This window comes from Sinohyriopsis cumingii, unplaced genomic scaffold, assembly GCF_028554795.1.
Source record: "Sinohyriopsis cumingii isolate HCF-2022 unplaced genomic scaffold, ASM2855479v2 utg000837l, whole genome shotgun sequence".
Classification (NCBI taxonomy): domain Eukaryota; kingdom Metazoa; phylum Mollusca; class Bivalvia; order Unionida; family Unionidae; genus Sinohyriopsis; species Sinohyriopsis cumingii.
In genome coordinates, this window is record NW_028315936.1 from 2,298,315 (window position 1) to 2,315,111 (window position 16,797).

At 35.5% G+C, this 16,797-nt stretch overlaps 1 protein-coding gene across 1 annotated transcript in view; it reads right to left on the reverse strand.

Annotated features, from left to right (window-relative positions):
- Positions 1–10,416: 10,416 nt before the first annotated feature.
- Positions 10,417–16,797, reverse strand: part of LOC149773189 (placenta-specific gene 8 protein-like) — a 62,866-nt gene continuing 56,485 nt past the window's right edge. Inside the window, exons 5-6 of the mRNA XM_089946679.1 lie at positions 14,244–14,383; positions 10,417–12,951 (exon numbers count right to left, since the gene is read on the reverse strand). Coding sequence (XP_089802805.1) covers positions 12,835–12,951; positions 14,244–14,383 — 257 coding nt within the window. The 3' untranslated portion in view covers positions 10,417–12,834. The remainder of the gene's footprint in view (positions 12,952–14,243; positions 14,384–16,797) is intronic.

The following is a 16,797-nucleotide window of genomic DNA, read 5'->3' on the forward strand; positions in this document are numbered from 1 at the left end:
TACGTATTAATCGTGCTAGTCTTGCTTTAGCCGCTGCAAATGCATTACCAGCAATATTGACGATTGCACCAGGGACCTTTTCACGAACAACGTCAATAGCTTTCATCGATAATTGTTTTGTAACATGCGCTACTTTTGGAGCTACCCTTCTGAATAATGCCTGAACATCACCATGTCCATCCCCGTATATCGCTGTGTAGGTTGGTAATCGTGAGTTTATTGCTCTGACCATTACAGGTCCATGACTATTGTGTATGATCATCTTATTTTACTGCCATTTATCTAACACGGTGACAAGTCACTTAGTCAAGGTCGTCAACAAGTTCATCGATGAGTTCCCGGTAAATGTTAATATCCATGATACCACCTTGAAATAATCGCCGACAAATATCAGCCGCTTCATTAATTATTTCCGGGGAACTATTACCAGCTCGTTTTCCTCCTATGGGAATGTCTAGTCGTTCTATGTCGAAGAGAATATTGTTATGACAAGCAACAAGACCACTTCCCATAAAGCCACTACCAGTGGCGGAGGGAGGATCATCAGATGGTTTTTCTCTTTGTTGACTCGATTTTTCCTGTTTCATTTCCTTTTTAAACTCTTTCGCTAACTCCCTCCTCAATGAATTATTTGTGGTAGAGGTGTAGTAAGTTGATATAAAAGTTCTTGCTGTGGTAGAGGAGGTTTTTCCGTTTTTCTATTTGTTGCAGAGGTGTAGTAAGTTTATATGAAAGCTCTTGCTGTGGTGAAGGAGGTTTTTGTTGTTTTTCTATTTGTTGCAGTGGAGAAAACTGTCGTCCTTGTAATATTTTGATAATTTCACCAATTTTGTTAATGTATAAAACATAATCAGTATCACTGTTTCTAGCCCGATCAACTCGGTGTATACGATATATTCATTTGTACCAGCTGTTACGACCTATAGCATCATTGGCATACTCGCATTTTAAAACTACTCCTCGATTATTATAACTCATCACAGCAAACCCAGCTAGAGCACTTGGGTCATGTGTTTTTATGTAGTTAATACTTTCTTCATTAAATTTATTGTTTATATCAACTCTGGCCCTTGCTTGTCTTATTTCTGGTATACGATATCTGATATCTCCTATTCCAGTAGGAATTTCTTCAATTTCACCGGTGGGAAGTGGAAGTTGGGCAGCAACTATGTCAGTTGGGAGATCTCTTAAAATCTTTTTTTTTTGTTTTCTTAGTTCTCCCTGCTATTTGTTCAGTTTATTCAGTAATCTGTTTTGATACTGGAAGAAGATCCTCCTTAATAGCCGTTACGACTTTTTCAGTAGCTGTTGTGACGGTTTTAAATAATTTTTCTGTGCCTTTTGCGTATTCAATTTGGGCTTCTCGCCGCGCCTGTAGGTTTTTTTCTAAAAGAATCTCTCACTGGAAGAAATTTTTTTATTGCTTCTAGTCGCTCTCGAGCTAATCTAGCTGTGTAAGACTCAGGATGAACCATATTATGATATTACAAATAAAAAAAATGAACTAACCCCCAAGAGAGACAGGAGAGAGGCTCTTGGAGAAAAGCCTCAACGTGGTTAGAATATTTTGATTTTAAGGTCATTTACACCATTTTAATCGTTTTTAGGAAGGTTTATTTCGGCATTTGGACCCTTCTAAAAAGTGGTCTGTTCACCTCCTCTGCTGCTGAATGAATTGGGTTCCTTTTGTATTTCGAGCGTCCGGTGGTATATCCAAAAACAGTATTAAAATATATAAGGGTAAATTTGCCGAATTTGAGAAACAAGCTGAAGAAGCAAGAAGAACTTCCTTACCTGGAGATATATTATCACCCAAAACATCGCCATACAGACCACATCGTATTGAGGAAGGGGAAGCAACTGGAAGTGATATTGGTTCAGGTACCGGGTAGAGTGTTCTTATTAATCCATGTCCTAGCAATGTTCTTGCCGATGATGAACGATTAGAAATTATGATTGGCGGAAAACGAGCCAGTAAAACTTAGTCAGAAGAAATCAGTGAAGCAGCTGATATTTGTCAACGCTTTTTTACAGGCGGTATCATGGACATTTTAATGTTTATCGGTCTCTCATCGGTGAAATCGTTGATTATCACAGCGATTGAAGGTATGTAATTAAATACAATGATTAAAATAAGATGATAATACATAATGCTCAACGTGGACCAACCGATGCCAGGTGATAATTTCGCGATTATCTACGTATTAAGTTACCTATGGAGATGACACCGGAGATATTGTTCAGGGTCTCTTTAGAAGGATAGCCCCAATAGCAATACCGATCACAAAGCAACTGGGAATGAAAGCTAATGACGTTGTTCGTGATAAAGGTCTTGCAGCTATTGGTGATGTTGCTTGTAAAGCATTCTCAGCAATCAAGTACAGACTAGTACGATTAATACGACGAAAAGAGCAATCAGTAAAATTACCAAGTACTGAATTTATCCTGCAAATGTCAGTAAAATAATAAACCAGATTGTAAATCAAACACTAGCAGAGTTAGCTGGTGTACCATTATCAGAAAAAGAAAAATATTTAACTTTTAGTCTGATAGCAGGAAATGGAATGTCCCAAAGTGGTCTTCGTCTTAAACGATAATAGTTATAATAAAATGTTCAAACGTGTATCTGATCCCGCATTTCAAAGAATATTGTAATACATGGACTCCTGATCGAATGGGCGAGAAATATATTCCAAAGATTATTATCAGGGATGAAATATGTACAGTGTCACTAGAAACACTAAAAATATTTATTGATTAGTTGTTGCCAAAAAATAATATGATAATGTGTGGCGATCATGGTCAACAGCCACATTTTGTTGAACTGTCTCCACATAAATGGCTAAGGAATTTCGTAGATTAGTATGAGGAAATGACAGATGAGCATAGAGCGCTTGAACCAGAATTAAGAGAGATTAACAAATTCATCAGACTACAATCAGACAAAATTCAATACGAGGTAATCCGTATGGTAATTCCAGAAACTCCACCAAATGACTCTTTTACAAGTGTGGAGGCCAGACGATTTGATAGTTGCGAGGAGAAAGATAGGTCGTGATACGCTTCAACAGCGATTGTTTATATTGCATAAAGAAAAGTTTCCAAATCTACCTGTACCATTGTGTTATCGACCAGCTGATACTCGACGTCAAAATATCGAAGTTGAAATTCCAGGGCGCCTGACAGAACCAAGGAAACAAAATCTTTTATTAAATTATATTGTTTTAGTTCCTACCAATGTTGTTGAGGATGCATTGAAATGGAAAAAGAACTCAACCGACGCTAGGATATACTCTAACGATTCATTCATCACAAGGATTAACTATTTCTGATACTAAAGTTTGGACTGTTGATTAAGGCATTGAGTGGTCAAATTTAGTGTATTTTGCAGTGTCTCGAGTCATAAGAATATTTCAGCTACATAGGGTTATTATAGACTTTATAGAAAATAATAATCAAATTCACGAAGGTAATACCGATGATGTAGTAAGAAACAAAATAGTTATAAACAGTGTGACAAAAAATAAACGCGACATTGATCTCGACGCTGAATTTATCATGACATTGAAACAACGACATAATAATCATTGTGCAAACTGTGACATTTTAATGTTGTGGCAGTATTCAAATAATAATCCAAGACAGTTTATAGAATTAGTAGTACTCTTGACCACACGTGAAAATGTAATACTGACCTCTCTTGAATGTAATCGATGTCGAGGCGCTAGTCCACAAAAGAGATTGCGTTGGTAAGTATGTGTTTTCAGGAATTACTTGTAATTGTTCACGTACAAATCCACGCTGAGTAGCAGTTGAATCTAGTTTGTAGATTGCAGGTCTACCCATGGATCTTACCACGCTAGAACTTGTATGTGTCATCAAACTCCAAATAGGATCAGTCGCATAGGTAGGTTTCATAGAAATCACACGAGTACTTTCATTATTTAATGCAGTTATCACACTTGGTAGTCTTGCAACCCATTCACGACATCTCTTGTCTTTCTGAATTATTTCCTTCGCATACTGGTATCCAAATCATCCCTCAGCAAGTGTTCAATTAAATCGTTCATCAATTGCCTGATCAGGATGAATTGCGGTATGTCCCCGTCTGATTTTGACGGTATATGTTTTCATCAGAGATGATACTGCACCAAGAACTTCCTTGCCAGAATCAACCTGTAGTAGATGTGGCCATCGTAGACCACCACGTTGATAAATTCGTTTAAACGCAGATGCAACTTCAGATGATGTTTTATTTTATAGTGGTTCTGCTTTGTTGTAGCTACATATCTACTTGCTGCGTCAAGGACAGTCAACGCATATTTGCATGTGCACGATTTACGTCTACCATTTTTAACGGTATCGTGTGGTAAAAACAAAATATATGCTTGATACGAGTTCTGACATCAAAATGTGAGTACTGAAATTGGTTAGGTGGTTGATAAATTTTCCATATTGCATGTCTTGCTAGCCATTTTGCAGCATCAGAACGTGTGACATTTGTTGCATCAGCAAGTTTACTAATTGCTGATCTACCTTTCCAACATTCTCTTGGGCTATAATAAGTCGATTTCATTATAATAATCGGTTGATTAACTACCAGCCCCTAGCACTCGTTTGCCTTTCATCGCAGTTCTTAATAGGAAGCTAGCAAGTTTTTCTGTGAGAGATTTATTTTTTATGGAATTTAACGAGTGAATCAACTTCACGTTTGCAATAAGTCGTTGTTGTAAATCCTTATTTTTATATGCTACACCAATCGTATTTATTGGATACTCTCTATGCCTCGGATGATCTCGCGCGTCAAGTCGGATATCAGGTCTAGTTCCAGGACCACAATAATTATATCCAGGAAGATGTTTCTTCTCCTGGATACTTAGCCCAGGAAACTCAATGTAATTTTAGTAATGACGCAGCAACATCATCACCAGACACTTTGTGTCCGGAGATAAATTTGTATTTTTGTACCACATTTTACAAACTTGCCTGTTAAGTGTGTTTTTTTATTTTTTGTTGTTATTGCTGCTAAATTGCTGGTGGGAGAATATGATCCGCATCTAACACAAAATAAATCTTTATTTTTTTATTGTATGTACAACATGGATATCACTGATTTTTCAGCGACACGAAAGCAAGAACCAGTCAAACATCGTCCACCGCTACCAAATTATATCACAGCAATTATTATAGGTCCATCTGAGTCTGGTAAAACACAATTGTTGCTTAATTTGATAATGAGATGGCTGAAGTGGGACAAGTTATAATTAGTAACACCATCCGCAGATGATGAGAGAGGCTATGATGTGCTTAAAAATTGTAACGAAATTGCAAAATTATTGGACGAGGACGGTAATGATATTACAGATTTTATCACCGATATTGATGAAGTCCCATCTGGAGATGACCTCGATGGATTTATAAATAATTTCGTACTATACGATGATGTGATGCTGGACAAACAATACAATCCAGCTCGGATATTTTCTCAAGGCAGACATAAAAACACGATGTTATATATGTTACTCAGAGATATACACAAATACCTAAAGTGATCAGAGATAACTGCAATATTTTAGTTGTGTTTAATGGAGTCGATACACATGCTCTGCTAAACATTCAGACTTGGTGTAGTGGGGATATGGACATGATTAAGTTCAAAAACTTCTTTCCAAAAGCACGAGCTACCCCACACGGATTTATCACAATAAATTTACATGATCCTTGATCGCGATATTGTGTAGGTCCTGATAAATCTTTGGATAAGAAACAGCAGCAGGGAGGGTGCGACAACAAATGAGTGTCCGACGGGTAAACATACAGACATACTTTTTGAAAACAAGCAACATAGATGAAGTAACAAAATGAGCTAACTCAATTAGATGAAATCTTGATTTTGGTTAGAGGCTTCGGTTTGATGTTATTACGCTTGTATTTTTCATTTTCGTAGAAAGGTTTATTTTTCATAAATGGACCTTCCAGCAAATGATCTGTTCAACCTCCCTGCTGCTACTTTAGCAGCTATGAAAATAGTGAAAATGAATTGTGCTTGCCTAGACAATACCAGCTTTTGAAAGTGCAATGAATGAATTACCAAATATATAAAAAGTAACAAAAACTATCGACTTCTTTTTTTAACAATTTACATATGAATCCAGGAAGTGAAAACGATCAAATGAATCATGCAGTTTTTTGAAAGGTACACATCTGGAGCAAGGCCAAGTTGTATACTCCAGACCCATATTACACCAATCAATCATGCACCAACATAAAGAGAATTAAAGGTTCTTTGAACAATACCTAAGATATTGAGTATAAAATAATAACACTATGCAAAATACGAAACTGTAGAGCGCCACCAACTACAACTCAATAACAGTAATATTTATTTGTATAATGTAGCTGATACTATTAATTAAGGCATAATATTTCCAATTTTGAAACATGATATTGAGGTATAAAATGGAAATTGTACGTACAATATTTAAATAATATCAGACAATAACTTATAAACGTCCACAGTAGAAGTGTTTTGATGTAGAGTTCCACAACGACACGGGAACAAAGAATGAAAAAATACAAAGGTCTTGACACTGATGGTGTGAGGATAGGTTAGTATAAGGTCTGTAAATTTCAATTCTGGTGTTAATATTTAAAATAACAAAATTCTTACTGGAGATATAATAGCTTATAGTGAAGACATTAGTAGTGATCAAGTAAACAGCATAGTTGTAATTATGTACTTATGGTCTACCCTGGAGATCTCCTCGGTGACATCAACCGATAAGGGACAGATCTTTACCGAACAGAGAACAGTCCCCTTAGCCAAGATGCTCAAGATAGCAGACCTAGCACGATGAAAACTGGCTTAGAATCATTCTTTTGTCGGTACAAAGGAAAGTATTGACCTGTATCATCCTCAAAAGACAAAAGAAGGCAGCAGACTAAAAACTCCTGCCAGGAAGCGCTGACGTTAGACAAAATACGTCACTTCACAGACTAGATAACTACTCTCTTAACCATTATAGAATTGCAGTCTAACGTTTACCTAAAGGTCATAGTCTTCTAAAAAAAATTATTTGACAGTGAAGTTAAAGGGGTCACCTGGAAAATATTCCATCAACTTGGTATAACACGTGTGTTCACCATTCTCTTTCAGTAGATTACGGTGAATCAACCTGCTGAGTCATCCATACTGTACCACAAACACCAACATATGCTGACAACAACCAATAAGGTAGCAGAGCACCCAAGAAACAATGTGACTTGGTATAAACAAAGTGAAAACCCCAGTTTATGGAAGCTGATGAAAAGCAACATGAGATATTCCACTCTATTGACACAATCTGGAAGAGGAGATAAAAACTTTTTTACATCCTATGAGAAGGCCAAAAAGGCGGAACAAACTAGAGTACGCTGCTGACATTCTGGCTTCATGATTACCCATTAACAAAGACGTTACATGTGTCATATGGGACAGATTATCGATTGTTTGCTTTCTGAGGGTAACATATTTTAAACAGTCAAAGTGAAAATGTTTTGAGGTTTCTGGTTCACCACATGAACAGATATTGCTAGATCAAAAATGGTTTATGGAAAAGATCGTCGTTTGATAAAGTACAAATGAGCCAGGTCTTGTATGCATATTTTGTAATATTGTTTCTCCTTAACAATAATAATAATAGAGTGGAACATTTTCTAGCAAATGCTTAAGTGCGATTTAAAAGGGTATAACGAAGGATCGTTTCAAATTTCTAAATAGAGAAAATTCCATTCCGCAACAGACTGTGGTAAAATCGAAATAAATTTGATATATATTTCTCCTGAAGAAAGGCAGTTGGATGTTTGTTCAATCATGAAGATTTCTCTTACTTACCTGATGAACACTTTCAGAACCAAAGCCAGCCTTTATCATGAAGAAATGCCATGACCCATTTGTTTTAAATAAACATTATCATTCTATGTTTGCAGTGCCTTGTTCAACGTCTTTCCCATATCGTCTCCTCCGAAATTGTAGTATCTGGTGTCGATTTGGTCGCTTCCCACGCTACTGTACCTGTTTCAGCTTGTATTTGTACGACCGCTTTACAGCTCAGATAATATATCCATACTCCAAACGAGGTTTTATAAATAAAATGGCTTACATAAAGAAGTTCGAATGATTCCCTATCAAGATTGAATTTGAATATATCATTCAATGTCTAAGAGTATCCATTCTTTCGGTAGTTGTAAAGAACGTAATGATCTCGTCAAGCAAAAATGTTGTCACTCGATTTATGAAATATAGGATGCTAATTCTAATATTTCCTAAAAGGAGGTCATTTCGCGCTAATGGTGACAAATTTGTAACATTTGTCATCTATGCAGCTAACTTGATAAAGGATATATATTACCTTTCCAACAAAACTTTCTGCTAGTAGTTCAACAAGTGGCAGTATTAATGAGAATATTAAGGCTTTATAAGAGACAAACTTCTAAAACTATTTGGGATTCATAGAAGAATAACGTTAAAGCCTGATATATTTTTGTGTTTTACTTTCGTAAAAGTTATGCATTTCTACAGATAACAGAAATTGGTCGTAGGGTTTCACCCAAGTTATATTCCTATTCAAATCCAGAGTGCCACTCGTTCGTTTTAAGTTTAAATTGTCCCCTAAGTGTCATTTTAGTCCATAATAAACTCGCATAGTCCCTAGAGTGCCGCCTAATGTTCATTTCTCATTTTCCTTAAGGGCAGCATGACCATGCAAAATTCCCACTGTCTCCTAAGTTTAATTTAGATGCTAAATTCCTTAAATTCCCTTCTGTTAAAAGGTGTTATTTCAATGGTAAATCCCCCTCATGTAAATGAGTGTAATATTTCAGACCAAAATTATAGCCTCATTGTTAAATTCCCATTTGAGGCCACTATGGCTGAGCCTTTGGATTAAACCAGATTAAAAATAACTAATTAGGTTGTGGTCTACAAGATAGTTTCATAAGTGTTTGAAGACATTTTTTCCAACTGTTTCCCCTAGCAACTTAGTAGTGAAATGCACATATCATTTTAAACAATATTTTGTCCCCTTTGTATCAATGAAAGTGACATTAGCCTAATTACACGTGTTTGGAAAATATGAAGATTGGAGCTAATTACTAAATATTTCTTAACAATATCGCAATAATATGCGTGTGTCCTCTGTAAGCAACAAGGGTAGATCTTGCCATAACATCCTGCCTTCCTGATGTTGAGATTTGAAAGAACATTTTCAATCATTAATGATAACATCAGGGCCGCAGACAGTGTTAGACAACTAGGACAAAACTCTGGAGCCCAGAATGGTCAGGGGTCCGCATGCGAAGCGAAGAAGATATTTTTGGTAATGCATGTGGGCCTACTGAAGAATGTTTCCTAGGACCCACAAATCCTGTCCGCAGCCCTGGCTTATATGAATATTGTTAGGAACAATGTCAGGACTAAATATAGAGGGAAGACTAGTAGAAGTATGATCTACAAAGGAGTTTTCAGAAAAATAAAGCCTAGAGTGAAAATATTGGGCATCACCAAACATGGTAATGGTAATTTTGCTTTAGAAATGTTTTGGCTATGTTGCGCCAGACTTTAAACAAATATTGAAATCTTGGAGATTGTTAGCCAATTTGTTAAAATGCTCATATTTAGCGTCTTTACTGAGCTTATAACTCAGTTTCTGATATCTAGCATTTGCCCCAGTGTAAAGAAATATTCGTTCTTGTAGCCAGTCAGTAATTATTTTCCGTTGCCGAATACATTTTCTAATATTATTATGCAACCAAGGTGGATCCCTGGAACGAATTGTTATTATTACATTGCGAATAGCATAATGATATGCCGAGAGACCATTAACACCTGATCATCTGCCGAGAGACCATTCACACCTGTTCATCTGTCGAGAGACCATTCACACCTGTTCATCTATCAAAAGATTAGAAAACTCCCAATTAGCTTTTAACAAAAAATATCTGCACAATTCGTATTTAGGTGCTTGATAGACACATATTTTTCGTTTAAAGCTTTGTTAAAGTTTGTGGAACTATAACTAGGAGTATGATTGCTACAAAATGGCTCCATGACCTCTTGTAATAGCAGTTTAGTGGGTCACCCATGCGTATTAAATCGATCATTGTGGAGATATGAATAGTAATTCTCGTTTGTTCATCAATCAGTTGATGTAAATTAAATATATTCATGATATAGATAAATAAATTCACATTTGAAAGAAAAAAAAATGGAAACCAAATTCCTAACACGTAAACTCGTCATCACTAAATGTGTTGTTTAATGATGTTACAGTCTGAAGTCTCCTGGACCGTTCTGTCAGGTCCATACAGTACCCATCCCCAGCAAGTCCACTGTATCAATGCGAATAAGACACATGTAAACGAAAACAAAGTCTCTTTATTTACTTATGAAAACACGCATTAATTTACCAAAATACACATTTTGTAACATTATATGTGCAATCTAAATTACTAGAACATCGCAGTCCGAACATTATCGAAAAATTTCTTAACTTCTTTTTATCAACGTCGTAATGCAGCTGCTATTGCATTGAAACAGAGTACAGAAACAAATCCATGCAAATTGAATCCATTCAAATCGAAGGCTTATTTTTACGTTTATTAAAAAGGTAGCAGTGCAAAAGAAAATAAAATATCTTATAAAAGAATAGAGCTAATATTTCAAACATATCATCTGCTATTAGTAATACAACGCTCTGTATGTAAGGTAAAAATACAGGCAATTTTGTACAAACCTATTATTCTAATTCAATGCAATGAATCCAAGATACATTTAGTAATTAATGTCACTCCAGTAAATTTCTTTAAAATGTTTACAATTGATTTCTATTAGGTGGACGCGTGTGTGTTTATTTGTGACTTGAGGGCGATGAGTGTATCATTAACATGTTCTGTAGCTGTGAACGAAGAATATTTTCCACCAAAGTATGAAATTACAAGTACGTTATATAAAATATGGGGCTTTATTTCAGGTGTAGTGATACAGTATGCAGTCAGCAGTGTTGAAATAAGAGTAACGTTTGATAGGCTAGCCTTCATTATGTGCATCTTTATTAGGTTGCAGTTACAGATTTTCATTGAGAATAGAGATATTCTTTGAAACAAGCCTCACGTTTTGGCAGAACTAACTCGGACACTGTCAAAACGTCGATGCTGCTTTCGAAGAAATGTTTGAGATAAAATCAGAATAAAACCTGAAGAATTGTTATATGTATCTAAAATTGGATTGAGTTTTTTATATAAAAATATCACAAGGATTTGAAATATAAAGCAATTAGTCCTCGAAGCATCCCAATTGCTTTACAAAATAATGGCAAGGAACACGAATATATTATAACCAAGAATATCTACATAAATATACGAAAACGTTGATTAAAATAATTTGAAACTTTCTTCACTGAGAAAAATGCAACCTAAATCCAATATGTTCTAAAGGTAGCAGTGGAGGTATAAAAAGATTACATTCTTTCGTCGAAAATGACGATTGATAAAAAAAAATGTCCATTGAGCAAAAACTTTTAGAAGATTTGTTATTTTGTTAATTTTATTGTCACCTTTGTCAGACAAATATCTGAAATATGTTACAAAATATCACCAGTAAGAAACGCACTACTTCATTACTGCAATAAGTATAAACCTACAAAGAGTGATTATGGAAAAGCATTTAGAAAATTAAATTTGACATTTCAACTGGTCGGTTGATTTTAGTAAATATGCTTATAAATATATTATCAAAAAGAGAAAACAGCCTCAGTTGTGTGAATGGAGTGACCTTAGTATAATTAATAACAATCATATATATACCATACAGTCAGTACAGAAGCTCAGATGATACAAAAGACTCATTCTCTTTTATATATATATATATATATATATATATATATATATATATATATATATATATATATATATATTGACAAGCAACAATATTCGGTCTAGATGGATATTTTGATTCAATATCAATAAAACAATTCATTATTCTAAATATACTTTCGTATATGCTAGTTCTTGAGATGATTATTAAGTCAAATATTTTAGCAACCATTATCTAACTGAATCTCTCGGCCATCTCTCAAAGAAAAAAATTAGAATAACTAGGAAATAATAAATGTCAATAAATGTTGTTATTCCAATCAAGCTGTCTTTAATTCAAAATTTGTCAATTACATTATCACATTGTACCACACATGTATTCACTAGTATATATTTTAAAACATTGTTTGACACGGAAATTAAAAAGAAGAAATAGTTATTCATGTTACATGGTTTGGAAGAGGGACAACGTAGCCGTGTGACCTCATCAACTCATCAACTCAACATAACCTCGTACATGCCGAATAAATTATGACTTCTATGACGCGGGATAAATTATGACTTTTAAGGTGGGATTCCTCTAACCCCCCCCCCAAAAAAAAATAAAAATAAACCACAAATGAATGATTCAATCAGTTTTTTGTTACTGAAATATTCTTTTTGTCTTCATCTTTTATAAATAATCATTGCTAACAAATGTACGAATTTATTTTTGTACGAATAATTCGGAAGATATATAAGTAAAACCACGTCGAACTAAAAGTTAAGATATAATGGGATATATATTTATAAACAACTTTGCACAAATCGAGTAGGAAACAACTTGCAACATGTCTCATTTAAAACAAAGCCCGGTCCCACGTGGCTATTGAAAATAAACGCATTATTTGTAATTCATTTCTGAACAACACATATCGTCTAATGTCGTCTGATATTTCAAGGTACATCCGCCACAGCAAACCAGGGTAAATCTATGATGAGGATCTAAAGAGTATTGAAACCACCTTGCTCTGCTCTCATTGTGTTTAGCTCTCGCTTTATTTGACACATCACGCAACACGGCAGCCAGGTCGTAGCGCAATGGTCACAACAGATGTCTCCCTGTAATAAAAGATTCAGCTGTATTCAAGTAATTTTTATGAGTTTTAGAAAATTACGAAATAAAACGATTTTCAATTTATAATGTGATATGCGTTGCATCTGCTGTACATTGTTGTGCCACAAATGCCTAAATGGCGGACATTATTCGTCCTACGGGAACCTTATCGTAAATACAAATGTCTAAATGACAGACATTATTCGTCCTACGGGAACATTCTCGTGAATACAAATGTCTAAATGGCAGACATTATTCGTCCTACGGGAACATTCTCGTGAATACAAATGTCTAAATGGCAGACATTATTCGTCTTACGGGAACATTATTGTGAATACAAATATCTAAATGGCAGACATTATTCGTAATACGGGAACATTCTTGTGAATACAAATAGCTAAATGGCAGACATTATTCGTCCTACGGGAACATTCTTGTGAATACAAATATCTAAATGGCAGACATTCTTCGTTCTACGGGAACCTTCTCGTGAATACAAATGTCAAATTGGCTGCAGAGAGGGACTTAGTCTAGGCTCGATCAGACCGTATCTGTATAGAAAGAGACTCTGTAAATATCAGTCTAGGAAAATACACTATGAACTATGTCATGACACTGCACAAATTACTCTGTGAACATACATTACAAACTGCATAGAGACTGTACATATCAATCTTGGAAAGCACATTAAAAACTACGCCCCATTGCAGACTCCTTACATCAAGCTGAAACAATTGAATCCCTTTCCTGAGACAAGTTTAGGTATGATCGAGACTCTAACTTCAAAGTGTGCAAATCACAAATGATTGCCGCGTAAATAAAATTCTAGGAATATTATTGGAGAGCTATCAAACGTAAAAGTCCAATAATCCTGCTAAAGATGATTCTAGCAGAGGGAAAGATTTATAACTTGACCATAATTTGTTTGTATTATTTACAAGAATGGTATAAGCAAGTCACATGTTTGGAAGTACACAAATGGACAACGTAAAGTGACAAACTCGGCATCAAAGTTAAGTTGTGTGTTAGTTCTTTATGACTTAAATATCATCATCATCATCATCATCATCATCATCATCATCATCATCTAGAAGCATTAAATGATGTGTATTTCTCTTTTCCCTTAGAATATTGATCTTTTTTGTAAAGGCTTGGTCGCTTTATGTGCTTTGCTTGATGGAAATTCAAACACTTCGCTAAAAATTCCCAAAGCAAATTCACGTAAAGTTTATCGTAAATATAATTTACAAACTACTTTCATGAGGACAGAAGGACGAACAACCAGACTTTGCCATACCTGGATATTTCGTTGCATCCTCATTTTGCTCCTGAGGCTGGTCAGGAAAAATGGATGCCACAGTGGCAGACATGTGTTTTCGTCCATCTCTCCAGACAGATAGCAACCATAACATTGAGGACAAAGTAAGACCAGCAGACCTAATAATAATTAATGAATTTATTTATTTATTTATTTATTTATTATTGAAAACTAAAATATTAGAATATGAGGAAGGATGAGAAACAGCGACTATAGAAGAGTTATACATGTATATAGTTATAGCTTTATACAAACTCTGGATTATTTTAAAAGCATCATGTAATTATTAAACCATTTATTGCAACGCAGACCAATCTTTATTTGAAATATAATCATGTATACGGTCGTGATATTCCTATTTTTGGGGCATTTGCTTTTACTGGTCCCATGTAACGCATCTTTTGAGATTATAGTGTGAACAATTACTACATAGGAATGTCTATGTTTGTCAGAAGAGCAAGTGCCACTATCCAATATCTAAAGTTGAAAACCTGATGCTTACAACGACAAAAGAACTATCGTAAACTGAACGTACTACTCAACCAGTATAAGATATTATACCAATTAAGGGGTTTCACAACCGAGCGTGTCCAACAACATTCGCCTGAGTCCGGCTCGATGTTGATGTTTCCCCTATTTAAAATGACCACAAGACAACAGTCCTTGGCAAATCAAATGTTCATAAACACGCAAATACCAGAAATAAATTTCCCCCAATCAGATGATAATAACATATCCACAAGGCCTGGATTTCGCTGTGGCATGAATAGTGTAGGACTCCTATATGTATCATAAGAATGTATCAAGGAGCAGCAATATTGGGCATTATGGAAACAGTAGTATGGTCTCACACGGGAATGGTAATGTTCAAATTTTGAAATACTATTCAACACACATACATTATTATCCAACATCCCGCTTTGTAATTACAATTCAGCACACACGCTACTATCGTTCACCTGTTTTTATTACAATCCAGTACACACCCTTCTTTCTAACGAAATGTGTTGGAGTGTTTATAGACACACCTGGTTCTGTTAGGTAAGAAACCTGTGTCAAAAGTGTGTAGTGCTCTTTAAATGCGAATCCGATCTCCGGTCCTTAACTCTTCTTTCTTTCTGTGGTTTGTTAATTTCCAAACAATCTATTAAATACAATCATTTTGTCTTGAGGAGTCACTTCTTCCAGAGCACATATGACTCTTATATGGTACTGTTCACTGTACGATGTGAATACACGTGATAACACGTCGATGTATTTAAGAGTGAGTACATTATTTTCATGACACACGCTTTTGATTCGTGATTTTCAGTAGGACAAATAATGTCTTTTTATTTTATTTTCAAAAGTTAGTTCCAAACGTTGGTACCTTCGCCTGTTTCCCGTCAGAGAGGACGTCAATGACTTTGTTTTAAAGCCAGACTGAAAGCTCGCACTAGCCTTGGACTTTTTAAACGTTAAACGAACAAGCCGAGCCAATTTTGAAAACACGTCATTGAAACAAAACAAGATGCCAAATGAGATCCAGTTGCTCAAGCTGTCTGTGTTTGACGTTTGGAAACTTTTCGTCGAATGGGTTTGTGAAACGTGTACGCAGGTTGTTCTTGTAACCATTGTTGCGCATCTTGAAAAGTGAATTTATTTAGTTTAATTTTAGTAGCACGATACAATATTTTGAATACCCCTGTAGCGAGAAGCATGATCATGACTGTAGACAATGCTAGAAAAAAAGTGTTCGATACTGATCTCAGGCTAATCATGTGGTTTTTGTTGTATTACGCTAGACGTGGTTCGAGGAGTAGGAGAATTCACCGGATGTTTAGTAGTTTCTTGAGTACTTCTTTGCGATTCTGTCTTCCTTTGTGTCTTTTCTACTGAAGAAAATACGACATCATCATTTTGGCCAAAACTTTCATTTGTCTCTTGTGCGAGGTGATTCTCGTACTAAGAGGAGCAGCAGAAGGATGATTGAAACACTTCTTTTGTTTCTTCTTCGGCCATACTGGTGGCCGTTTCGGTCATGGTCTTTGTGGTTTTTTGTTTTTCGTCGCTTTTCATGGCATTCAAGAATTAACTCAATAGGTTCGCTGTTTCGTAAAAGGTTTCCAGGTGAAATAGTTGAAGACTGTCTAATTAATGTCCGTACCGTTGCGATTGCTTTCTGTTTCTGACAAATGGGTTCGATCCATCAACTATTGTAATTATTAATGGACGTGTGGCATCATGTAAGACTATGAGAAGGAGGAAAATGGGGTGCCCGTTTTTGGTAACAAAGATGGACTTCCATCCATCGTTTGCATAGAACTAAAGTTAATTTTCGTTCTTCCATAAAATACATAGGTACAAGCGTTATCCTTTTCAAGAAAAAATGTATCCTTATATTGTCATTTTGTTCCTCATGTTATCACTTCTTCTCCTAAAGAGGTCCAGCAATCGATCCTAACAACGAAGCAGACACGTTTAACATTGGCCCTATCAGCATGGGAAGAAATCCTCAACGATGAACGAGTATTTATGTTTCCTTCGGCTGGTT